We start from the raw sequence: 26,010 nt of genomic DNA, 5'->3' as shown, positions 1-26,010 counted from the left end.
TATTACTACTAAACCTGTTTTAAAACTTTATCAGTTTACAATTACCAAAATCAAACTTCACTTTAACTCAACAAGTTATCAATTCAGGTATCCCTTCCAGACATATTCTAGTTCTTAATTTCTCTCATCCCTCCTTTTATCACCAATCTCATTTATTTCTTCTTCCATTACACAATAGCTATCTTAATTAAAAAATAATATTAATTCACTTCCATTCATTACAGAAACTTCAAATTTCATCCAATTGATTGTCATACCTTATCACATCTATGTTATTCTACAAAAAAATAATCTAAGTTAAAACACTCCATTAATTATTAAAACCATCCCAATCTCAAAAAATCAACATTTTTTCAATTCCAATACATAATTTTCATCAAATAAATCTGTTGTTCTTTTTTTTTATTAAAAAGATTTTATTTTCCATTTATTCATACAAAATACAATTAAATTCCTAACCATTGGTACCGCCTGCCCATTCCCCCCAGGCTGCGTCCACCCTCTCTAATCCTTCCCCACTTCCCTCCTCTTTCTCTCCTCCCCTCCTACTCTCTTCCCCTCCCCTTCTCCTCTAACCATCCTACTTCCTCCCTACTCCTTCCTCCCCTCTCATCCCTCTCACACACATGAACGCAGCATAGGGGAAATGCCCAAGCGTTTACCATGTCTATATTATCATTACCCACCCACTCACCCACCCACCCACCCTCTGTTGTTCCAAAAAATATTCTTAATCTATTTAAAATATCTTTTCTAAAAATCACCCTCATATATATATGTTTATATTTTTTCTTGCTTCTAACTCTAAATCATAATCCTTAAAACAAACCATAAATCAAAAATTGCCTTTAAATCCATTACACAATTTTAAATTTCTCTTTTCAGTCTAATTCTGGCTTTTTTCCTGTGCCAAGAAGGTTTCCATAGGGACGCTTCCCTTTCAGCCAGTAGATCTGTCTTTGTTGCTTGCAGTAGCCTTTGCAATAATAGCAATCCCATCCTCTGCATTAGACATCTGTATCTCTCCTCCTTGAAGGGTCGTTGCTTTGTAGTTTGAAGTCTCAGTCTTTGCTTCTTCAGTTCCTCTAAGTTGCAGATGCTCTCCTCCTTGAAGCATCGTTGCTTTGTAGTTTGAAATCTCAGTCTTTGCTTCTTCTGTTCCTCAAAGTTGCAGATGGAAGGTTTGTAAGATAGAATAAGTTCCTCTTTTATCTCTGTTGATTTCTCTTCTAATATATTTTGATTTATACCATAGTCAGATATAGCCTGGACATCCATTTGAACATTTGAAGTGAAATCCCTAAATCTTAGTTCTGTAGTAATTTTTTTCATTGTAGCACATATTTCTGCAGTAGCCTCATAGATCTTTTCCAATATAAGTGTACAGTTTAAATGTGACTGAGGTTTCTCCATTTTGATAGTAATTAAAAAGAGTCTCTTTTTACTTTTGGATGGAGGCTATATTTAATATAATTTAGGCAATATCCACCCCCCACAGTTCCCACAGCTACCCAGCTTATCTTTCCTCTTCAAAAGTATTTTGAAGGTCAGCTGTCTTCAAACCAAGTAACCAGAGGCTGCAGTATTAAATGTTTGCCACTAGATGTCCTCAGTAAGTTAAAAAAGGTCTTTTCAAAACACCATTTCCCTTTTTCTATCTTTTAAAGTATAATGTGAAAAAGAAATAATCTTCCAGCATATGATGATAGTACAGTTCTTAGAAAAAGAGGAAAAGAACAGAAAAAAATTTTTTTTTCTGTACCCCAAAAAATATAGAAATAAATATAGTCTTTAAAATTTTGTTCTATTTTTATAGAACGCCTTTCTTCCCCCAAAAATGTAGAAGCTGCCTTTTCAAGCCAGGGAAGTAATTCCAAAAAGGCTCTTTCAGGTAGCAAAAACAAAATAGAATAGAGAGAATAACAAAGAAAAGTCTCGCCCAGATTCACCACGGGGATTCTTACAGCTTAGATGTTCTTTGACTTGCCGTTTGAAGCAGCAGGGTGATCGGCCATTTTACTGGCCGATCTTCTTCTCCGTCGGCCCTCAGAGATGGCTCGGACAACTGGGGGAGCCGCCACTCCGCAGTAGCCAAGCAGAGCCTCCTCGACAGAAGTCGCACCCTCCAGGGCAGTGTTTCTCAACCTTGACAATTTTCAAGCATCTGGACTTCAACCCAGAATTCCACAGCCAGCAATGCTGGCTGTGGAATTCTGGGAGTTGAAGTCCACATGCCTGAAAATTGTCAAGGTTGAGAAACACTGCTCCAGGTCGACTTTGGACCCACATAAGGGTCTGCCGGCGGAGGGAAAGCTAGCCATGAGGAGAGAAGTCTCCCTGTACGACTAGAGACGTTGTGAACCGGAACCGGAAGTCTGTAATAGGACAATATCTTGATTATAAAACAAAATAGGGTTAAAATCACAAAATCCTTCAAGAGGAATTAACTGAATGTCAACTGGAACAGGTAGAACATTGCATTTTTATAGCATGTCCAAAACTGTTAATTGAGACTATCATTTATTGCATCCTGTGAAAAGGGATGTAACCTCTTCTGCGCCAACCTGCTCTTCATCAGCGCCATCCTGGTCATCTCAGCCGCGGGGTGGGAACTGCCTAGGCGGGCGGCAAACCAGGTTTCGGCCTCGCCCCACGCTGCCGCCACTGCCGCTGCCGCCCTCGGATACCCGGCCAGCGCCGCCATCGAGGCCTTCCCCCACAGCTTCCAGGGTTCGGCCGCCACCGGCGGGCGTTCGCTCTACGGCGGCCCGGAACTGCTCTTCCCGGAGGTCGTGAACCACCGTCCATCCACCGCAACTGAGCTCCTCGCACTTGCCCCCCTTGCCTCACCCCTTCTTCGGCCCACAGCCGCGCAACCCGCTCAACTTTTATCCCTGGATGCTGCGGAACCGCTTCTTTGGGCACCACTTCCAAGGCGGCGAGGTGTCCCAGGAGAACTTGTTCTTCCATGGGCCCTTCGCCCAGAAGCCGAAGCGGATCTGCACCGCCTTCTCGCCCTCGCAGCTGCTGTGGCTGGAGAGCGCCTTCGAGAAGAACCACTATGTGGTGGGCGCCAAGCACAAGCAGCTGGCCGGCAGCCTCAGCCTCTCTGAGACCCAGCGTTTTCCAATACAGCTTTGGCCTGTTGCCCTTCCGGAGTCCTATCTACACAATCATTGGAGCTCCGATTATGGTGCTCAAGACGCCCCACCTGTCCGGAGAAGCCATTGATGAGCTGCATGAGAGGTACCTGGAGAAGTTGACTCAGCTCTTTGAGGAGCATAAGGCCAAGTACGGGCTGCCCCAAGACAAGCACCTAACGATCACCTAGCCGGCCACACAGGGCCAGCCTGGGACACGGAGGGGCAATATTTTTTAGAGAATTTTTGTTGTGAGTATGTGTATGTATGCAGATGAATGGTGGCCCTGTTAGGTATAAATTTTATTATTGTATTTAGGGCGTATGAATGTGAATTATCTTTTATGTGCATTAATTGAGTGTGAATGTGTATTGAGTGTTTGTGGTAGGAGAATGGTAGAGTCGGGGGCAGAGCCTGGTGCCCACTCTGCTGAGTGCAATAGCAAAAGCGGAGGGGCAGGACTTACCCTTGGGCTTGGTGTGCATGGAAAGCTAGTCCGGTCGGGAAGGGAGAAGGTTGGTGAGGGTGGGGGTACTCCAGGGAGGGGAGAAGGTCGGAGCCTCCTGGTTATGACTGGGATGGGCAGATATGGCGGGAGCCAAGGGGCAGGCCATTTTCGGGGAACGAGGACTCGCTATATTAGAGTGATTCCTTGTTCTGGCCCCTCAAAAGGCCCATCCTGTAGTACTGGTGACAGGGGAGTACAGGGCCCTAGCTGTAGGCTGCTGTTGCTTAATGCCGGGTCCATTGTCAACAAAGCCCCCCTTGTCCGTGATCTAATATTGGACGGGGGAGGGGGCGGACCTGGCATGTATAACCGAAACCTGGCTGGGCCCTGAGGGGGGTATTTCCCTCTTGGAGATGTGCCCGGACGGGTTTGTGGTGCTTCATCAGCTTTGACATCAGGGCAGGGGTGGGGGAGTGGCAATCATCGCTCGGAGGTCCCTGAGTCCTGGTGGGATTCCTGCCCCGGAGATTGTTGGGTGTGAGTCCCTCCTATTGAAGTTGGGTTCACGGGTTCAGTTGGGCTTGTTGCTGATGTACCTACCTCCCAGCTGTGTTGCAACAGCCCTGCCTGCGCTGCTGGAGTCAGTAGCCGGGTTGGCGGTGGAGTTCCCCAGACTTATGGTACTGGGGGATTTTAACCTGCCATCACTCGGCGAACGCTCAGAGGCAGCGCAAAAGTTCATGGCTTCCATGGCAACCATGGACTTGACCTAGGTAATCCAGGATCCGACTCATAGGGGTGGTCGCACGCTCGACCTTGTGTTTCTCTCGGGGCAATGGAGACATGATCTGGAATTAAGGGTAATAGAGATCTCTCCCTTGTCATGGACAGATCATTTCCTATTGAGGCTGGACTTCAGAGCACCATTCCCCCACCGCAGGGAGATGGAGCCGAATAGGTGGTTCCGCCCCAGGTGCCTAATGGACCCAGATCAGTTCCAGGAGGAGCTTGGGGAAATACCTGACTCCCTTGTCCACAACTCGTTCGGGTCCCTTGTTGTGGCCTGGAATGAGGCGGCGTCCGGGGCCCTGGATCGAATTGCGCCTTTGCGACCTCTCTGTGGTAGTGGTCCCCGGAGGGCGCCTTGGTTTACTGAGGAGCTCCGGGAGATGAAGCGCCACAAGAGACGTCTAGAGTGACGTTGGAGGGCCAGTAACTCTGAATCTGACCAATCACTATTAAGAGCCTATCTTAGGACTTATTTAGTGGCGATAAGGGTGGCAAAGCGTGTTCACTTTTCCGCACTTATTGCGTCCGCAGAATCTCGCCCAGCCGCCTTGTTTAGAGTGACTCGCTCCCTTCTTAAAGTGGAGGAGGCGGAGGAACCCTTGCAGGGGAGAGCTGAGGAGTTTGTTCAGTTTCTCTCGGACAAAATTGCTCAGATTCAGAGAGACCTGGACTCCGACTGGGCAGTGCCAGCCGAGATGCCGGGGGCTGGTCTTAGTCATGTTATCTGGAGCGAGTTTGAGCCTGTGACCCCTGATGAATTGGACAAGGCCATGAGGGCAATGAATGCCGCCACCTGCTTATTGGACCCGTGCCCCTCCTGGCTGGTTTCTGCCAGTAGGGAGGTGACACGAGGCTGGCTCCAGGCGATAATCAACGCCTCCTTGATGGAGGGGTCTTTCCTGCAACCTTTGAAGGAAGCGGTAGTGAGGCCCCTCCTCAAGAAGCCTTCCCTGGACCCAGCTGTTTTGAAGAACTTTCGTCCTGTCTCCAACCTCCCCTTTGTGGGGAAGGTTGTAGAGAAGGTGGTGGCGTCCCAACTCTTGCGATCCTTGGATGAAACCAATTATCTGGACCCTTTTCAATCTGGTTTCAGGCCTGGCTACAGCACTGAGACTGCTTTGGTCGCACTGACCGATGACCTCTGGCGAGCCTGGGATAGGGGTCATTCCTCTATCTTGGTGCTTCTTGACCTCTCAGCGGCTTTTGATACCATCGACCATGGTATCCTTCTGCATCATCTCGGAGAGGTGGAGGTGGGCGGCACCGTATTGCGGTGGTTCTCCTCCTACCTCTCTGACAGGTCGCAGTCGGTGTTGGCGGGTGGACAGAGATCGACCCCTAGGCGCCTCGATTATGGGGTGCCTCAGGGCTCAGTCCTGTCCCCCCTTTTTAACATCTACATGAAACCGCTGGGTGAGATCATTCGGCAACACAGGGTGAGGTATCATCAGTATGCGGATGATACCCAATTGTATATCTCCACCTCGTGTCCTTTCAGTGAAGCAGTCGACGTGATGTGCCGGTGCCTGGAAGATGTGGGGGTCTGGATGGGGGTGAACAGGCTTAGACTCAACCCTGACAAGACCGAGTGGCTCTGGGTCTTGCCTCCCAAGGGTCAACCTGATGGTCCATCATTAGTCCTGGGGGGGGGGTAAATTTACCTCCCTCAGTGCAGGCACACAACTTGAGTGTCCTCCTGGACTCACAGCTAAATTTGGAACAACATCTATCGGCTGTGGCCAGGGGGACCTTTGCCCAGGTTCGCCTGGTGCACCAGTTGCGGCCTTATTTGGACCAGGAGGCTTTACTCACGGTCACTCACGCCTTTGTCACCTCAAGACTGGATTACTGTAATGCGCTCTACATGGGGCTACCCTTGAAGAGCGTTCGGAGGCTGCAGTTGGTTCAGAATGCAGCCGCGAGAGCGATTCTGGGTGCACCAAGGTACACCCACATGTCACCTATCCTCCGCGAGCTGCACTGGCTACAGGTCTCCGGACGCAATTCAAGGTATTGGTTATCACCTTTAAACCCTTCATGGCATAGGACCAGGTTACTTACAGGACTGCATACTGCCGCATAGTTCCCAGAGACCGGTGAAGTCCCACAGATTGGGCCTCCTTCAGGTCCCGTCGGCCAGACACTGTCGGCTGGCGGGCCCTCGGGGAAGGGCCTTTTCTGTGGTGGCTCTGACCTGGTGGAATCAACTTCCCCCCGAGATTCGAACTACTCCCACCTTGCCGGCCTTTAAGAAAGCCATTAAAACTCTCCTGTTCCGGCAGGCCTGGGGCTGATGTCCTCGGGGGGGCTGGGATATGATTGGACATGCTGTATGAATGTACTTATTTTACTGTTTTATTGTTATATTTATTGTTTTAATTTTGTACACCGCCCTGAGTCTCTCGGGATTGGGCGGCATATAAATTTTAGAAATAAATAAATAAATAAATTCATAAAGTTTATGTGACAATAAATTAGTTGTCCATTAAGATACCCTTGGCACCAGAAGAATGAAAAGGCAGAGGAAATATTGGCAGTTCCATTTGAAGATAGGAGGAAGTTCTATCTCCATTATTAATTTTTGTTGTGTTGACTGTTACACAGCTCAGACAGAAATATACAAGGATGAAACAAACCATAGCTTCCTTTTACTTTAGGCCTGTGAAATCTGTAATTTAATGAGTTAAGCTCATCAATCAAGTGATGTTTTGGAGATCAACTGTATTGATTAACCTCTTACAACAGTAATATAAATGAAACAACTAGAAAATTTAACATACAAAGCAATTAAACAGACTACATAAATGCAAGGGCAACACAGGAGTAAATTACTACACCTAGTCATATAATGGAAGGACTGTGATGGAGCCCTGGTCTTCTTCCTGTTCTTCTTTTGAAAAACTTAAGTGAATTAAGCATTATTCAAGGTCATATACTGTTTTCTTGAATTTCTTGATAGCCACATGGGAGTTGTTTTGCCACTGTCACCTTCAATTTTTATTTTAGATTTTCAGCCTAGCTTGGATCTTTGGGGTTTCCCAATAAAATCCCAATCAGGCCTTATCCTGCTTAGCTTCAGAGTGCAGATAAGTCAGGTAGATACTATTTCCTTATTCAGTGCCTACTTAGAAAAGTTGCCTAATTTGTTGGTTGGGTAAATCCAAGGATGGCTCTGATTTAATAATTTTATTTTACTTAACATCAATAAAGTCTATTAGTGCCTTTCCTCATAATATCTCAAATACACTGACAATAATGAAAACAGCAATTCTTCTTTGTAAATGATACCAATTTGAAAAATTGTTTAGGGCCGGACTGTCTCCCTGCTACCCAAAAGGCACTGACGGTTCCTCTTAACAGAATAACAGAGTTAGAAGGGACCTTGGAGATCTTCTAGTCTAACCCCCTGCTCAAGCAGGAAACCCTATACCAGTGATGGCGAACCTTTTACAGACTGAGTGCCCAAAAACTGCCCTCCCACTCCCATCCCTGCTTTGTCCACTGGGCCACCCACCACCTCCACGGCCCGCCACAAATCACCCAGGCAGCCCAGCAGCGCCATGGCGGCCATGCCCTCTACCCTTGCCCCGCAGCATCATCTGCGTGCAACGGGGTGCAAGGGCAGAGTCTTGTCCCCGCTGCCCAGCTACCACTGCCCTATACCATTTGGACAAGTGGATAGTCCAATCTGTTTTAAGACAGAACCAATCCAATTGCACGTTGAATTAGATGTCTGCAAGGAATAAATCCATCCTACTGATTTACTGAGAAGCACTACAGTATAGGCTATTCACCCCAGCAACATTTTAAAACATTATTTGTTTATACAATTGAAATTTATATAAATATAAATTTGTAGAGATACAAATTTATATCTATAATGACACAATCTTGGCTTTGGAAATAATGTACAAAACAGGTTACCTTCTTAGCAATACACGGAAGATTTAGACATCGTACCCTACTCGGCCCGAAGTAGTCTGCGGTTGGGGAAATAGAACTTTCCGCAAAGCCCTCGGTTCGCAGCTACTCGGAGTGGACTTACCCGGAGCGATCCGGCAACCTACCAGGCGCCGCGGCTCTCCCACTTCCAACCTCTGCGCGATCCTTTGGGCAGCATCCGAGAGCTGCCTGCTAGCCAATCACCGGATCCCGCCTCGCCCCAGCGCGTCCTGCCTCTGAACCGCAAGGACTTCCTCTCCTTAGGTTCTATTCCCAAATCGGGGGCGGAGGGGGGGGGGAAACTGAATTGGGGAGCCAATTGCAAGCGAGAGCTGCACCTCTCCGTACCCACCCACCCGCCTTTCCTGCTCTCCATCGAAGCGGTGGGCGCTCAGCGGCGTCGCCAGGCGGAGGCCGCTCTTGTCAGCTGTCGCCCGGGGAGGGGTCAACCCAGCGGCACGGCTGCCAGCTCTGGTGATCGCGGGCAATTTCCCGAGGGCTGCCAAGAGCGATCCTCAGCTGGTGCGGCGACGAGCACTAACCAGCCGCTTCATCCTCGCTTGGCTTTCAACCGCCCGCAGGAGGAAACACCATGCCGAAGAGAAAGGTAACACCAGTGCCTCGTCCTCCTTTCAGATCCACGCTCGGGGAGGGGAAGAAAAATAGGAAAAAAAGGTGACAACTCGCCCCCCAGCCTTCCGCTACCCGCTGACCGCCTTCCAAGTCACGGGCTTGATTTCACTTTGGGAGGCCGCGGCGAGGTCTGTCTTCTCCCCCCCCCTGCGCCCCCCTTTAACCGCCTGTTGCAATAACAGGGCGCCAGGTTCTCGTGTTTGCCTTAAGGCGGCCACATTTCCATTTGCACTGTATGTGGTCGCAGCGGTGCGTGCGGCTTCAGGGCGCGCGGAGAAGACCCGCTTGGGCACTCGGGTCGGTGTCAGTCTCCACAGGCCCTTCTCGTTCCCAGGAACGTCAAGCGCGCTTGGCTCCCCACCCCCAGGGCAGGGCAGGGCAGGGCAGGGCCGAGACTGCTCGCCCTTCTGACGCCCCTGAAGAGAAACGAAAGGCTTGCAAACTCCCCGCGAGAAGCTGGGCGAAGTGCGCGGCTGGGCGAGTGTGTGCCTGCGCGCGTATTTACGAAAGAAACGCTCCGAGAGTTCTTCTTTCTCCGCCCCCGTGGGGGGAACTCTAGCTCGGGATCGCGCGCGCCTCTCCCTCCCTCCCTCCCTCCCTCCCTCTTCTTCTCCTTCTCTCCGCCGTGGCGATGGTGGGGCGCCAAGGTAACCTGAGAAGCGGCAGGGAAGAGCCATATTTAACTACCCTGTTCCCTGCTTTCCGTGTGGCAGACCCATATGTGCCAGCTCTCGGGTCTCTCGGGACTGGCGGCTCAGTAGGCTGGGCCTTCGGCCGTCCGCAGCTGAGGCGGCGCTGGCGGCGGAATCTGATGCCAAGGCAGCGGGAAAGAGTTTCTAAAAAGCCCCAAGGGCGCCCGAGGAAGGCGTTGAGGAGGAGCTTTGCACCTTCGAGATACGAAGGAGTCGCGGTAACGGTTACTCCAGAGAGAGTTGCACGAAGCCGAGGCGTCTTTCTTCCTCCTCACCGTTTCCTTTGCTTTTCTTCGTGCTTTTCTTCCTCTGCGGAGCTCTGCTGCTGGATTTTTCAGCGACTGCTGTAGCCATGTCTCTCTTCTCGGCTCCGAAGATAGGGATTTCTACCCTCTTGGTCACTTTGCTGGGATAAAATGACGTGTCTGGCTCTGGGTGCGTAAATTGAGAGGCAATCTGGATATAAGTTCTAACTAGCACCCGAAGTTGAAGCCATTAGAGATTATTTAATCAGAGGCGGCTGTAGAGGATTACATGGCTCCCCCAGATGTGTTGGAAGCAGTTGAAAGGCTGGGAATGTGAGGTGAAGTGTGTAAGTCCATAATTAAGTCCAATGGATGGGTTTGAATCAGTGACTCCTGCTCAGTCCAACCTACCCCATAGAGCTGTTGCCAGAAAAAATGGAGGAGGTAATTGTGTGTATGTTACCAGAGTTCTTGGAGAAAGGGCAGGATATGGATCTAAAAATTATAGGAACCAGGGTACATAACTGAAGATATGGCTTATTCAGTTCAAATTTAATCCAGCTTTCATATCCTTTGTGCTGAAGCTGAGAGTATAAATTCCTAAGGGTAAGAATTAGATGGGCTTGTAATCAGGGATATAAAACTTAGTGTCTTCAAAAGCTTTGGAATTTTAATTCCCATCAGTCCCTACCAACATGGCCAAAAATGAGGCTTTGTGGGAGTCATCCTCCAAAATTTATGCAAGATCTTGACATGCTTAGCTGCTGTTCTTGGTGCCATCTAAGAAATGTACTGTAGTGCACACTAATGGTTCTATAGAAGATTAAGAAAAAAGCAAGCAACAAAATTGCACCACAACTGATTATAATGAAAAGAGGCTGCCTTTGTTTTTCCTCTTCAGAGAACGAATAAAAAATCTGTACAGCTATTTATTTATGGATTTTTAGGCCTTCTAAGAAGCTGAGCTGTCTAAAAATACCTAACTTTTGTACTAATTTTTACATAATGCTTTGTCCTTTAATTTTATATTTACATATTCTACACTACAGTAAAATGTTTTCAGGATAATGCCAGTGAAGAAACAGCAAAAGTATTTCATTCCTGCATGATTCTAATGGAAATATATTCATGTGCCATACTGGGTATAAAAGTGAAATAAATGTCATTTTGACTAGCAATCCAGTATTTTACGCTTCCTTTAAATAAATAATATTTTAAAAAATATAAGCTGCTTATTGGACTTTCAACAGTCATAGAGGAAATTTTACAAAATTTACAATTTTGATTTATTATTACTGATTGAAAGTTCAAGTTAGTTGAAATATTGAAGTATTTTAAGGCCTATAATCATGTGATGTGTATCTTTTCAAAATTAAGGTTTTAGTAAAGATTTAGCTCTCATTAAGATACAATTTTATACTGGTACACATTTACCAGAGAGTTACTTACATTGAATTTAGTGGATTTTTTTGTATTATTCTTGTGGTCTTAGATTTATTTTTATTCTTGATAACCTTGTTTGCTGCTTTCTTGTGCCAGTACATCATTCATTTTACGTATGTGTATAGTGCTTCAGGGCAGAAAGTGAAGAGGAACTAAAGAGCCTCTTGATGCGGGTGAAGAAGGAGAGTGCAAAAGTTGGCTTGAAACTCAACATTAAGAAAACCAAAATCATGGCATCCGGCCCTCTCAATTCCTGGCAAATAGATGGGGAAGAAATGGAGGTAGTGACAGATTTTATTTTTCTGGGCTCCAAGATCACCTCAGATGGGGACTGCAGCCAAGAAATTAAAAGACGCTTGCTCCTGGGGAGGAAAGCTATGGCAAATCTAGACAGCATACTAAAAAGCAGAGACATCACCCTGCCAACAAAAGTGCGTATAGTCCAGGCCATGGTTTTCCCAGTTGCAATGTATGGCTGTGAAAGTTGGACCATAAGAAAGGCTGAGCGCCAAAGAATTGAGGCCTTTGAACTATGGTGCTGGAGAAGACTCCTGCGAGTCCCTTGGACTGCAAGGCGTTCAAACCGGTCAGTCCTAGAAGAGATCAACCCCGACTGCTCTTTAGAAGGCCAGATCCTGAAGTTGAAACTCAAATACTTTGGCCACCTGATGAGAAGGAAGGACTCACTGGAGAAGGGCCTAATGCTGGGAAAGATTGAGGGCAATAGAAGAAGGGGATGACAAAGAATGAGATGGCTGGATGGAGTCACTGAAGCAGTAGGTGTGAACTTAAATGGACTCCAGAAGATTGTAGAGAACAGGAAGGCCTGGAGGAACATTATCCATTATCAGACATGACTTCGCAATTAACAACAACAAAATAGTGCTTCAGATATAGCTGAGATATCATAGAAAACTAGGAACAGCTCATTGTTAGAATTGTTATCATACACATTGAATATGAATAGCTCCAGGATTGGTGGATGGATTTATTGGATTAGAATTCTTAGAAGACATCTTAGAATAGAATAGAGCTGGAAGGGACTTTGGAGATCTTCTAGTCCAGCCTCCTGCTCAAGTGGGAGAACCTATACCATCTCAGATAAGTGGCTGTCTAGTCCAGGGGCAGGCAACCTTGGCTCTTTTATGACTCGTGGACTTCAACTCCCAGAATTCCTGAGCCAGCCATGCTGAGGAGAAATTGAGAGGTTTACATGCTAAGCCATGCTAGCTCAGGAATTCTGGGAGTTGAAGTCCACAAGTCATAAAACAGCCAAGGTTGCCTACCCCTGATCTAGCCTCTTCTTAAAAGATTCATTATATTCTGAATTAAGACTTAGACTTGGCACACAAATGCCTCTGACCATCTCTTCCTACTGGAAGAGCAGGAAGGAGGATGGCAACCTTATTGTACTTCCGGATCTCTCATTTGAATTGAACTCATTAGTCACAAAAAAAATGATGTACTTGAAGAAGCTGGGGGGCTAATATATCACTTCATTATGGTGGTGATATTGGAAGAGATTACTGAAAAACACATGTTTTTGATTCCTTGGAATTTTTTCAAAATTTCACCTTATTTCATATTTCTTTATGTAAGTTAAGCCGCCGGACAGTCAGACATTGGCTTGAGGCTAATTGTCTTTAGGGTATTGATGATACTAAGATGTACTTCTGACTGGATGTTTTGAGAGCTTGTGCAGATTTCCAAATTATAAAGGATAGGGTGTGGAAAATAAAATTCAAGCTGAACTTTGACAAGATGGATTTACTTCTGATTCTAGAATTGGATTTCAGGATCTGAGGGAAATGGGTGGTTATATGAAGAAGAAGGGAAGGACGAAGGGAGGGAAGAAAGAAAGAAAAAAAGAAAAAGAAAGAAAAAAATATTCAGTATCAATATTCTTTCTATTCTATTTCTAAGTTCAACGTCCATAGAATGTCAGAGGAAATAACATTGCAACTTGATTCTGATTTTTGTTGGTATAAACAATCACAATATATGCATAACTTTTTCAAGGCCTTTATGCTGTACCAAGAGCTAATCTGCAACATATTTCCTGACTTTTGGTTCCTTTACTGTTGATAATTGATCCTAAAAGGCAAAGGCTTCAATGTCAATTGTACAGTTGTTGCTCTATTCAAGTCTTTACTACTTCTGTTGCTTGCCATGCTTATATAGATATTCCATACATTCTTATAGCCTTCTGACTTGGCAGTAACTGGAGTGCTTATCTAACTTCGTCAGTACAATATTCTTATAAGTAAAACTATTTTCTAAAATATTTTCAGTGTTGACGTGTTCCTTCCACCTTCCTTCTATCTTCTTTGAATCAGTTACTGTCTCTCTGATGATGTCCTTTAGCATACCCATTCAAGGTTGGAATTTCCTTCTGAATTTGGAAATATTTTAGAAAGACTTAGCTTATTTTTCTTAGCTTCTTTTTTTGTGGCAGCTTTCTGAAATACTTGATTAAGTTCCTTCATGAGGTCTTCATCTTTTTTGGCTTTAGCTTTTCTTCTTTTCTTAGCAGTTTTTACTCTGGAATGACAAGAGCCATCTCATATAAATTGGATGTATAAATATATAAATTAATTAATACTGGAAGAGAGTAGTGTCAATTAAAAGAGATGTAATTATAAATAGGAGTGAAGTCTGTGGCGTTAAATTATGATCGCAGGCAATATGTACAGAGTTTATGTCCTGTGGCATTTCTAGCTTTCTACATTAACTTTTTTTCTAATTCTAGGCATAAGAGAAAGCCTGTGATTCTTAGGGCTAAATAATATTGGAAGAGCTATAGAAGGCAAAATATAGCGCATTAGTTTCAAAAATGCAGGCAGTGAATATATATCACAGATATCTAGGATGATGCCATCTCCACTTGAGAAATGCTTTGTTTTTTATAGTGTCTCCTTGTCAAAGATTTCTTTGCATGCAAATTACGTAAGAATATCTTAGCCTAGCCTTCATACTGTGATATTAACTTTGTATATTCAAGGTAAAGTTCCAAACAGATTTTGGGTTTTAGGAACAATATTAGTAGATGCTGGATTGTATCTCTTTGTCTGCTTCACCTATTAGACCCAAAGGCAAAGGTCAAATGCTTAAAGTTACATCTTTGTTTTTTCAGACATCTGTCAGTCAGTATCTTGCCCTCTCCTGAATCTTTTTTATCTATATGTATATTTGTATCTCTACGGGATTTTAAATGCTAGAAAATCAAGGGAATGTCCAGATAAGGCTCTGTATTGCACATATTCATTGTTCAAATGTAGAGGATGATGTGAAGCTTGAGATAGTATTGAGCTGGAATTGTGAGAAGAAAGTCAAATCCTCCCTTCACTCATTCTTCCTTGTCTAATTCAAAATCACAAATTGAAATAGGCTTTAGAAAAGATCAAAGTGCAATGGAAAATACCAAATGTAATAGGGCGAACATTCCTCCATGTCAGACCCTAACTTGAGATCTCTTTGATTCTAGCTTGAGATTTCTTTCATCAAATTAAAAAAGGGCCTTTCCCCCAAAGATAATTTCAATCAGCAAATACTAAATCACAGCCCAGCAGCATGCTTGACTGCAAAGGCGCTCCTTCTCACAACATCACCTAAGTACACTTCCTTAGAATTCATAGTGAGTGTGCTTTTGTATACTTTTGAGGAACAAAGACAAGATTTTTCTGTATAAGATAATCCTTGACTCACATCCATTAGTTTAGTTGCCATTCAGTTATAATGGCACTAAAAAAGTGACTTGGAACTGGTCCTTTCATTTTCAACCATCATAGCAACCCCATGGTCATGTGACCAAAAGCCAGGTGCTTGGCAACCAGCATGTATTAATGACAGCTGCAGCATCCCAGAGTCATGTGATCACTATTTGCAACCTTCCCAGTTGGCTTTCAACAAGCAAAGTCAATAGGGGAAGCCAGATTTTCTTAACAACCACATGATTCACTTAACAACTGCAGTGATTCACTTAACAATTGCCTTCCTTAGCAATGGAAATTTTGGTCACAATTGTGGTTGTAAGTTCAGGACTACCTGTAAAAGGCTTTTGTGAGAGACTCAAACTGTGGCTGCTTTCAACCGCTGATTTTTACATATTGTGTTCTTGAAATAAATTTCTCCTCTGATTCAAGGAACTGCCTACATTCTTTATTCCCAGCTCAGAAATGAATCTGGTAAGATTTCTTTCTAACAGCACTGTATGATTTTTTTTCTGTCCCTCATCCCATAATTTGGTGATTACATATAATTATAATGCCTGAAAAAACACTCCTATGAATGAATAGATATGTAGACAATATACTTACATAGAGAAATATGACAATCTAAACAGAAGTTTTCCGTTCTAATGGAATTTGAGTTTATATTTAAATATGAGTAATCAACAGTGGACTGGAAAAGGTAGTGCAAAGCATTTGTGCAAAGAAGGAGCTATTTATTACAAAACTGACATTTATTACAAAACTTCCACATATGTGGTTAGTTGTTGTACTGCCATGTAATAAAGCATATAAAGCAAAGAACATAATGAATGAGCATTTCAGTGTGATATTTATGCCCCAATAGTGTTGTATTTGTTTTTTACATGTTTTTAAATCTTTGCAGAACATAATACTGAAACTGAAACAACCATTAGTTAAGAGATTAGCTCTATGATTGAGCTGTGTATGACTACCGGTATTATTTTTTTCCTCAGCCATTCAGAAAAAAGGAATTTCACTCCATCACATATGGTTGTGTGTACATGAAAGAAAAATTAATAATTTTTAAACCTTATCTCTTAACATATTTGTTCACTGAAAACAGTATAGTATAAGCCTAAACTCTCTATCTTAGTCATTTGTTAATCAACTTAACAACAACCCCTGAATTGTTTTATTTGCTTAGTTCATAAATTCAAGGTTTTTTTTACCCCCAAACCTGGTTAGTATTTTAGGGCAAATCAGGAAGTTGCTAATTAAAACTGACAAAAAGGAGACAAGAAGTAATCACCCTAGGCTAAATTATGGTTCAGGATTATAAATGGAGATTGTTATTCACAAAATGCAAAATAAATAAATAAATCTGATTTTCTTTAGATAAAACTGGTTTCAGATGTTCCTTGATTCTTTAAATTCTTCTCTACCAATCTTCTATCTATTAATGACACCATTTTAGAGGGTTTTTTAAAATCCATACGTTTTTGTAGGAAAACTAACAACTGAAACATGCTTAAGCATTGTGATGTTTTATATTTAAATAGGAAAACAAGGGTTTCACAAATAAAACATGTAAATGTTCTTGTTTTTATAGTTCTTACCTTGAATTTAAACTATGTTTTGTGTTTAATGGTGTGCAGAGCCATCATGTACATACCAGTTGTGCTGGAAGGTGAGGAACACCCTACGTACTAGAGAAAGTCTTCATTGCAAACTTCATGGCCCCTCTGCCATGGTTTTGCTGTTAACAATTATGTGTCCTGCTTTGGATTTCTGTTAATAGAAAGTCAAGGTGTCAGTTGCCATCTTCAATACAAACATATTTTGTAATGCTTCTCTAAACATTCTCAGGCAGAAGCAAGTGTTACATTAGATATATTCCCCAAAATATGTGTAGAATATTACAACTTTAGGTTGTTAAGTTCTCATTAACAATTGTAAATGCTTTCATATGATTGGATATTGATTGGTATGTAATAAAAGTGTTGGCTCTGGGAGTAATACAGAAAACATGCCATTTAATGCCTTTTAGTATGGCTATTGAAGAAGCATATGACATTCAAAATAGCTTCCAAGCAAAATGTTTGGCTGAATCTTAAGGTTTTGCAATGTCCCTATATGTGCTTAGATCTCCCTGCATAAAATGAGTAAAATTCATTCTGATTTATTGATTTATTTATTGAAAGTATACATTTAGCATACTTTTTATATACTCTTGTTTAGATTTACATATCTACCTGTCTCAAATTGAAATATTAATCCTGGATCCATGAGTGTGCCCATAACTTGAAAGCAGTCGCTTTCAACAAAATAACTATTCCCTATTTCTTACTTCAGTTAGTTACTGCATTTGCAAGATGTTCATGAAAGGATCAGAGCAAACATTCGTTGGGTATTCATACCAAATACCCAACGAAAGGCAAATTGGGAGAAGTGAAAGTGCCATGAGATTACTAATTTACTAATATTAATTTCAAACAATTTATGGGAAAATCTGACACTAGTTCAGGAGTAGGTATGATCACATTGCACAGATCACAATTGGGAAAACTCAGAAAGTTTTTGATAATGAATGTAAGCAGAAATCTTTCACTCCCAGATGAAGTAAGGAAAGGTTGCTATAAGAAAACTTCTGAATGATAGCATTTTTTCTATTTTAAATTATGATAGTAATTTTTTTCCTCATAAATGATGTCATGAGACATTCAAAAGTTCTATCACATGTTCTATTTAATGGTAAGGAAGTTCATGAATTAGGGATTTGTAGAGTCTTCCAAGGGACATCAATTTAAATAACTGAGCTTAAAAGGAGTACAATTAAAATATAGACCAATAGCCTTGCTGGATTAAATTAATCCATCAAACTATTGTTTTGTTTCTAGCTGGCTAGATGCTTCCAATTTAACCAACAGGAAAAATATGGAGGCAATAACTATTTCTATTGTTGGTTTATATTTCTTCAATTCTATACATCACATTGTCAGAATGATTATTCATGGAGCACACTTGTTACTCTTCTTGTGCTAGGAATTAAATATTTCCAGGAAAATTAGAATGTTAGCATATGTGTATATTTTCTCTCCTGGCGTGTTTATCTTGTTATAATAAAAATACTGATATGAGAACAAATATAAAGTTAACACAGTATGAAGCAAAGTTATATCAGATAGTAGCTAACCCTGTGTGCAGTCTTTAGTTGGCCTCTATTTTTTTGCTGCTCTATTTGATCAAAATCACAATTCCCCCAAAAAATAAATCCCTTGTCCTGTAATTAGTGTGTTCTCACTCTTCAGGTTTGCAGTCTGAACTAAATGAAAATAAAGCAAATGCATTGAGAAGGGAGGAGGAGTATAAAATAATAAGGTGGTACTGTAATTTGTTATTGCTAATTTTTATATGCTGTTGAGTCTTGTGACTCTGGATGGCTTACAATATATGAAAACAACAATGAACAGAAAACACAACACAAAAAACTATAAAATAATAACAATTTACTTAACGCTATTTTAGTTGATAAGTGAACAGTCCCATGTTTCTTTTGCATCTGTTCTCTGTTTATTCCTCTTCTAATTTTTCTGCTATTCTTTCTGTTCTTGAAATCAAACTTAATCATCTTCTTTTCCTCTCTTAACATGACATGGTTCCTCAGAAACTTTTCTGGTGACCATCAGAAATTCTTCTGATGACCGTGGTAGAAAAAGGAACACTTTATGGGAGCTGGATGACAGTAGCTCACTGAGCTGTTTGATCTTCTCTTTGCTCTCAAAGGTAAAATGGTTCCTTAGATGCCACAGCAAGCAGTATTTTTTAAAAAAGGATTTTCATTTTCTTTGTAACAAGGGAAATGTTAGCAGAAGTTGCCTGCTATCACAAATGTAAAGATGTCCTTCATTGTATTTGAAAAACTTTGGATCTAATTTTAACTTCCTTTAATGCAGGGGTCCCCAACCCCGGTCTGTGGACCGGTAGTGCCGGTCTGCACAAACAAGCACAGCCCCATCTGTGGGATGCAGGCAGCACACAAACCACACACTCTTTGGTCCGTGGAAAAACCTTTCTCCACAGAACTAGTCCCCTCCAGAATAGTACATTATTATCTCCAACCTTTTGGGCACCTCTGCTTTAATGGAAAGACAAGAGGTGTTATTGAATATTTTTTTTCTTCTACAGCTTCATAGGCTACCTTCTGTACTATTCTGGAGGATCCCCAAATCTTTGAGGGAAGATTTGGGGAGCTGTACAGGAGAAAAGCAGAATTACCTCTCTCAAAGGGTCAAAGTGTTATGATTGCTTTATTATATTCTTTCACAGAAGAACACCATTACGTATAATTGACAAAGAATTTTTTGTTTTAGAAATGCTTGAGTGGATCCAAAGAATGTGAGAGATTGTTTAAATAATAATTTAATTAAAAGATTTGATTCTAATAATAAAACATAATGCAGACTAAAAAAGAAAAAGCAAAGGGAAAAAAGAAAAAATAGGAAAAAACTCAAAAAAGTATCTTCATCACAAGTTTAAACAATTTCACTATCTTTTTACCTCTCCATAATTAACAAATACAAAACTGTTCATCTCATAACTCCTCTAATTATAGGCAAATCTAGTGAATAATGTCGTCTTCAAACTAAAAATCCAAATAGAGCTCTAAAAATGATAACATTAATTAATATATATAAAATTCAACATTCCAGATCTCAGATCTTAAGAGTGGGCAAATCCGCACTTAAAAGACACAAAATGTCTCAGTATCCTAGTGTAAACAAAAGATTAAAATTTAACATGACAAAAAGGGAGGGTTCTCTTCTAAAGAAAACAAGCTCATAGATACCCCTTACTTTAAGTAGAAAGATAACTAGATACAAAGCCAATTTAAATGCTATCAGATTACAATACTTAAAATAACATAATGTTAACTGTAGTCAAACCCACTGTACACCATTTTTCTATTCCAGATGTCAGCAAATCCAAAGAGAACCAATCCAAATACCATGTTCCATTCAAGTAAACATTCCATCTCTCAACTCTTAACTATGAGCAAATCAAAATTTAAGAGGCGTAAAGAAATCCTACTGTCCTAATATAAATAAGAGTAAAATTTAACATGACAGAGGGTAATTTCTCCTTTAAAGAAAATGAGTTCATAAAAGACACTTAAGCACAAAGCCTGTTTAAAAACTATCAGGTTAGTATACATAAAGAAATTGTAGGGAAAAAACTTGAACATCATGTTAACTGTAAGCAAATCTAATGCATTTTTCCAGAAAATTCTTAAAAATTATAAAAATTAATCCTGAAGGCAGTCATACAGTGTATTTCCAGCCTTGTCATTTTGAAGTTATCTAACTTCTTTAAAGCAGAAATAAGCAATTTCCGAAAATAGTTAGCAAGGGAAGTGTGAACCTTTGAAAAGGCTCTGTTTGCCAATGGAGCTAATGTTGTAAATTCCCTTTGGTTCTTGATTCTTCTAACATCTGGGGACCACCAATTTGCAGTATCCTCATGAGAAGCAACGGTGTGGAGAGTAGCTTGAGCAATCTCATGTACGCTCTTCAGCCAGAGAAAAGGTCGAAGGAGCTGATCTACTCACTTGCTATAAATGTTGCCTCCACTTTTGGTGGAACCATCATCAGAGTGCCATTCATCCCTGGAAATCTCCCAACATGCATTTGAAGTGTCTTCATGCATTCTAAATAACTTCAGGTACTGATACATCTTTTTATAAAAATTATAAAAATTCTCTTTGAAATCATAACAATTTGATAATGGCACTATTCCATAAAATAATATACAAATATTAACAAAAGGCACATTATAAGATGAAACAAAAGTTCATGTAAGAGATTGCAGTATTCTTGTAATAATTTGCATCATGAAGCACCAGGCAATATTTTTTTCAGAGATGGAACATTGTTTTTGTATTTTAGTTTCCTCCACCACCACAGCTGTCTTGTATTAAGTCAAAAAAAGTTTTTCTATCTATAAAGGCTTGAAATTCATAGAAAGGTGCGTTTTTACTTTTTATTTTTATGCACATTTGTTTGATAGAATAAGATTTTTTTATTATAAATTTTTAGAATTTTATAATAAAAACCCCTTCCCCAATCCCTCCCAACCCACCCCAAAACCCTCCCCCATTCTTCCCAGAGCTGAATACAGGGTTAACTATAACTTATAAGAAAAAACTTTTAAACCCAAATAAACCTCAAGCAAGTATAATTACATTCAGTAAACAAATTATTAAATACTTTAACTCCATTATATATAAAAACAGAAAGATAATAATAATAATAATAATACTATTCTACACTTCTACACTTCTAAATAATATCTTAAACTTTAAATATAAATTATTCAAAAGCTAAATGATATTTTCTTACATCATACTTATATTGTATAAAATTTATCCATCTTTTCCACACCAAGAGATACTTCTCTTGCGATTGATCTTTCAAAAAAGCCGAAATTTTTGCCATTTCAACTAAATAAGAAACTTTAAAAAACCATTCCTGCAAAGTAGGCAAAGATTCCTTCTTCCAATATTGCCCTATTAACAACCTTGCCGCTGTAATTAAATTTAACATTAAAATAATCTCTTTGTCATCACAATCAGAAACAATACCCAACAAAAACAGTTGTGGGGTAAATTTTATCCTTCTTTTGAAAATTCTTTGAATATTCCACCATATCTTGATCCAAAAGGCTTTTATGCTTTTACATGACCACCAGATATGATAATACGTTGCATCCAAGCAACCACATCTCCAATATTTAGGCTGCAAATTTGAATACATACGAGACATTTTTTGTGGATCAAGGTGCCATCTATAAAACATTTTATAAAAATTTTCCCGTAAGTTTTGCGCTTGTGTAAATTTAACATTCTTCACCCAAATAATCTCCCATGTATCTAATAAAATCGGTTCATCAAAATTTTGAGCCCATTTAACCATACAATCTTTAACTAATTCTGCTTCTGAATCCAATTCCACTAATACAGCATAAATTCTTTTTATGTGGGTTCGGCTTTGATCTCTAATTTGTTTTAGCAAATTCTCATCCTCTCTAAGCAAACCCACTTTATAATCTATCTTCCACCTTTCCAATAATTGTCTGTACTGAAACCATGAATAGTTAATATTTTCTTGTGCTAATTCATCTATGGATTTTAATTGCCAATTTTTACCATCCCACTTAAGTAATTGTATATAAGAAATACTATCCATCTTAACTCCTTTCCGTATTCCTTCTATTGCATGCCATGGAATAGCCCATAATGGAATTCTTGAATCAATTCTATAATATTTCTTCCAAACCCGAAGTAAAGAAGTTCTTAAAATATGATACTTAAAAACCCTATCAACTTTTTTATTATAAATTAAATAGGCATGCCATCCATATAATAAATCCCACCCCTCCAAAAGGAGTATATCTACATTTGTTAAATTGACCCAATCACTAATTAATGTTAAAACCACAACATCATAATACAATTTCAAATTCGGTACCTTGAGTCCACCTCTCTCTCGTATATCTTGTATAATTTTAAGTTTTACTCTTGGTTTTTTCCCTGCCCAGATAAATTTATTGATACCTTTCTGCCATTCATCTAGGTTTGCTTCTTTTTTTAAAATAGGTATCATTTGAAATAAAAAAAGAAACTTTGGCAAGACATTCATTTTAATAAGATTAAATAAGATTAACAATTTGTTTAGTTGTGTTGCAATCCTGATTTAATGGGTTGCAACCTTAATTGAAACATATTACTTTTCTGATTCAATCTACATTAACATCAATACATTTTTATAAAGTCTTATTTTGATCATCATTTAGAATTTATTTCACCTCCAGTTCTATTGGGATTGGAATTTGTATAATGCCCAGGACAAGAATAATAAAATAAAAAAAATAATCCAGTAGCAATCACTCGGATGATTAAAAGCTACCACCAGAGGGTTGCCCTCATTCCAATTGTCTATCTCAGAGATCCCCAACCTTTCTAGGTTGGTGGCCCAGAGGGAAAGGAAGGGGAAGGGCCACGTGTTCAACGCAAAAGATGGTGCAACTGTGCACATGATGCTGGGGCGGGCCTAGCACCTGTGCGATACTCAAGATGGGGCTAGCGCTTGCACGACACTCAGCAGTGCAATTGGGAGTGCGCGCACTGGCCATGGCCCGGTAGTGGGCTGCGGCCCACAGATTGGGGACCCCTGGTCTACCTGACTCACCATGTACAGTATTTTTCTCTATCTTAATTCATTCCCAATATATTGGAACTGCAGGTCTCAGAATTTTCAGCCAATGTATGGTTAGGATGAAAATTTTAGGAGCTGCAGTTGCAACCATATTTTGAGATTGTCGGGTCATATAAAGCTGTTCTCGATCCTGAGGATAGATTTGGAAGGAAATTGGACCTTGTGTCTCTGGATATTAAGTAGACTAGAGGTCCCGAACCTTTTGGGCACCAGGGACCGGTTATGTGGAGAGAGGTTTTTCTGCGGACTGAAAGAGGCATGGTTTTGTGTGCTACCTGCATCCTGTGGATGGGGTTTTCCTTGTTTGTGTGGACCGGTTGCTGGTATGCAGACCGGTACTGGTCAACGGACTGTGAGTTGGGGACCCCTGAAGTAGACCAGGACTGTTGTTGTTCATTCCCAAGTACGTACATTTTTTGGAGGTGTGTGTGAAATAGTTCAGATTTTATTTGCAAAAAAAGGAGGGGGGAATGCAGTAGCATAAATATAGCTTATCTATAACCCTATGCTTGTTGCTTTTCCTTGGATTGTGTTGAAGTTGCAGTGAAATTGTTTGATGAAGCAGTCCTGAAGCTTGAAATCTGGCTACAGTTTTACAAAACTTCAGTTCACCCCAGACCATTGCTTTAATTATTCTGATATTTCTTGGCATAGCCTGTGCAGCCATGCCTTTTCCTGGTAAAATACACATTTGGTTAAGGAATGGCAGACAATGATAGCCACATTCCTATCCTTGCATGCCTTGAAGCATTTTTCTGCTTTTAGTATAAAGCGCTGCACAGAAACGTCCTCATCCTTCCTGATCTTGTTTAAGGTTTGTCATTGCTTTCCTTCCTAGAGTTAATCTTTTCTTTATTTCTCCAGCAAACAATCCGTCTTTACTTGTGAGCCCCAAAAAACTAATCTGTCTTAATTTCTTGTCTGCTAGCTGTGAATTATTTTTAAATTCTTAATATTTAATATCAACCCAGACTGTACTGCTTGTTTAATTTTATCTCAAGAAAGTCTCACTGTATGATGTTGACATTGCTTCTTTGAAAGTAAAAACGATTCTGCATCCAGCATGTATTCTTAGAGCGTAAATGTACTTGTATTTCATTGCATTATAGTTTGTTAAATATTTAATAATAACCATATTCTACTGTAGAAAAATAAGAAAACCAACAACTTAGTTGACAAAGGGGGGAAAATTATCTTAGATGAGGATGAAAAACTAAAAATATGGAAGGAATATATTGAAGAACTTTTTGAGGACACTAGGGATGATATAGATATGGGAAATATAACAACTGGACCAAATATCACTATGGAAGAGGTTGAACATGCAATAAAAATAGCAAAAACAAGAAAAGCCACAGGACCTGATGATATCCCAGTAGAAAATTTAAAATTGCTGGAAGACAATGGGAAGAATTTTTTACTGCAGCTCTTCAGTCAGATATATGAAACAGGAAAGATACCAAATCATTGGCTAAAATCAACCTTTGTGACAATCCCCAAAAAATAAATGCAAAGAAGTGTACCGAATACAGAACAATAAGCTTAATGAGTCATGCCCTGAAAATATTCCTGAGAATAATTCACACAAGAATTGAAGACCGTGTAGGTCAGGGTTTTTCAACCAGTGGTACGGGTACCACCTGTGGTACATTGGCACCTGGCAGGGGGTACGCAACCATCCTAGAAAAGTGATAGTGGGGGAGGGGAATGAGCTGAACCGGTGGCAGCACCGCACAAGCCTGAACGAGAGATGGCTGGAGCTGCAGGGCTCTCAGGGCTCAGCGGAAGCGCCAGGATCAGCGCCAGGCTCCAGCTGGAGCTCGGCGCTGATCCTGGTGCTTCTGCTGAGCCCTGAATAAGCACCAATCAGCTGGAAAGCAGCACTGATCCTGGCACTTCTGGTGAGCCCAGAAGAAGCACCGATCAGCTGGAATGTTGCAGCATCTCCAAAGTCTTGTGATTTACATTCAGATATTTGGAAATTGATTCATATTTATGACGGTCACAATGTCCCAGGGTCATGTGAAGTGACCAAAACCTGCTGCAACCACCCAGCAGACAGGGGGAATAAAAATCAAATACCCCCCACCCCATCCCTGCTGCCAATCCTCAACAGAAATACTGACAACAATGAAAACCTCGGACAGGAGGAAGAGCGCCACCAGGCGGGCAGGCAGGTGTCTTGCTCGGCTGTGGCTTGGGGGGCACTTTTTTCAGTGCCACTGTAACTTTGAATAGTCACTAAGTGAACTGTTATAAGTCGAGGACTACCTGTACTTTATCACTTTTTTCCTTTTGGGGGGGGTCAAGTTTTTGACACCTTGCTAGGCGACTGGTGGTACTCAGATGTTTGAAATGTGGATTTACAGGCAGCTGTTATGTATAAGCTGGGTTGACAAGAACAGAAATGAGGAGGTGATAAGCCGCCTGGGAAAGCCAAGGGAAATCATCAAAACAATTAAAAAAACAAAAATTAGAATATTTCGGACATGTGATGCGACACCCAGAAAAATACGGCATACTCCATTTAATCCTCCAGAGAAAGATTGAAGGCAAATGAGGTCCAGGCAGAAGAAGAACATCGTGGCTTCAAAATCTAAGGGACTAGTATGGACAAAGCTCAGCAGCACTTTTTCATGTGGCTGCTGATAAAAACAGGATCGCCAACATGATCGCCAACGTCCGATAATGGATATGGCACAAGAAGAAGAAGAAA

General features: G+C 41.2%; 1 protein-coding gene across 1 annotated transcript in view; it reads left to right on the top strand.

Moving 5' to 3' along the window:
* Window positions 1–8,248: 8,248 nt before the first annotated feature.
* Window positions 8,249–26,010, top strand: part of HMGN3 (high mobility group nucleosomal binding domain 3) — a 37,193-nt gene continuing 19,431 nt past the window's right edge. The window contains 1 exon segment of the mRNA XM_039367085.1: window positions 8,249–8,926. Coding sequence (XP_039223019.1) covers window positions 8,912–8,926 — 15 coding nt within the window. The 5' untranslated portion in view covers window positions 8,249–8,911.

The sequence above is a fragment of the Crotalus tigris genome, unplaced genomic scaffold (genome assembly GCF_016545835.1).
Source record: "Crotalus tigris isolate CLP2741 ecotype Arizona unplaced genomic scaffold, ASM1654583v1 scf7180000020550.821452, whole genome shotgun sequence".
In the NCBI taxonomy this organism is placed as follows: Eukaryota; Metazoa; Chordata; class Lepidosauria; order Squamata; family Viperidae; genus Crotalus; species Crotalus tigris.
The sequence above is the reverse complement of the archived record's forward strand: the minus strand, read 5'-3'. Positions and strand labels throughout refer to the sequence as shown.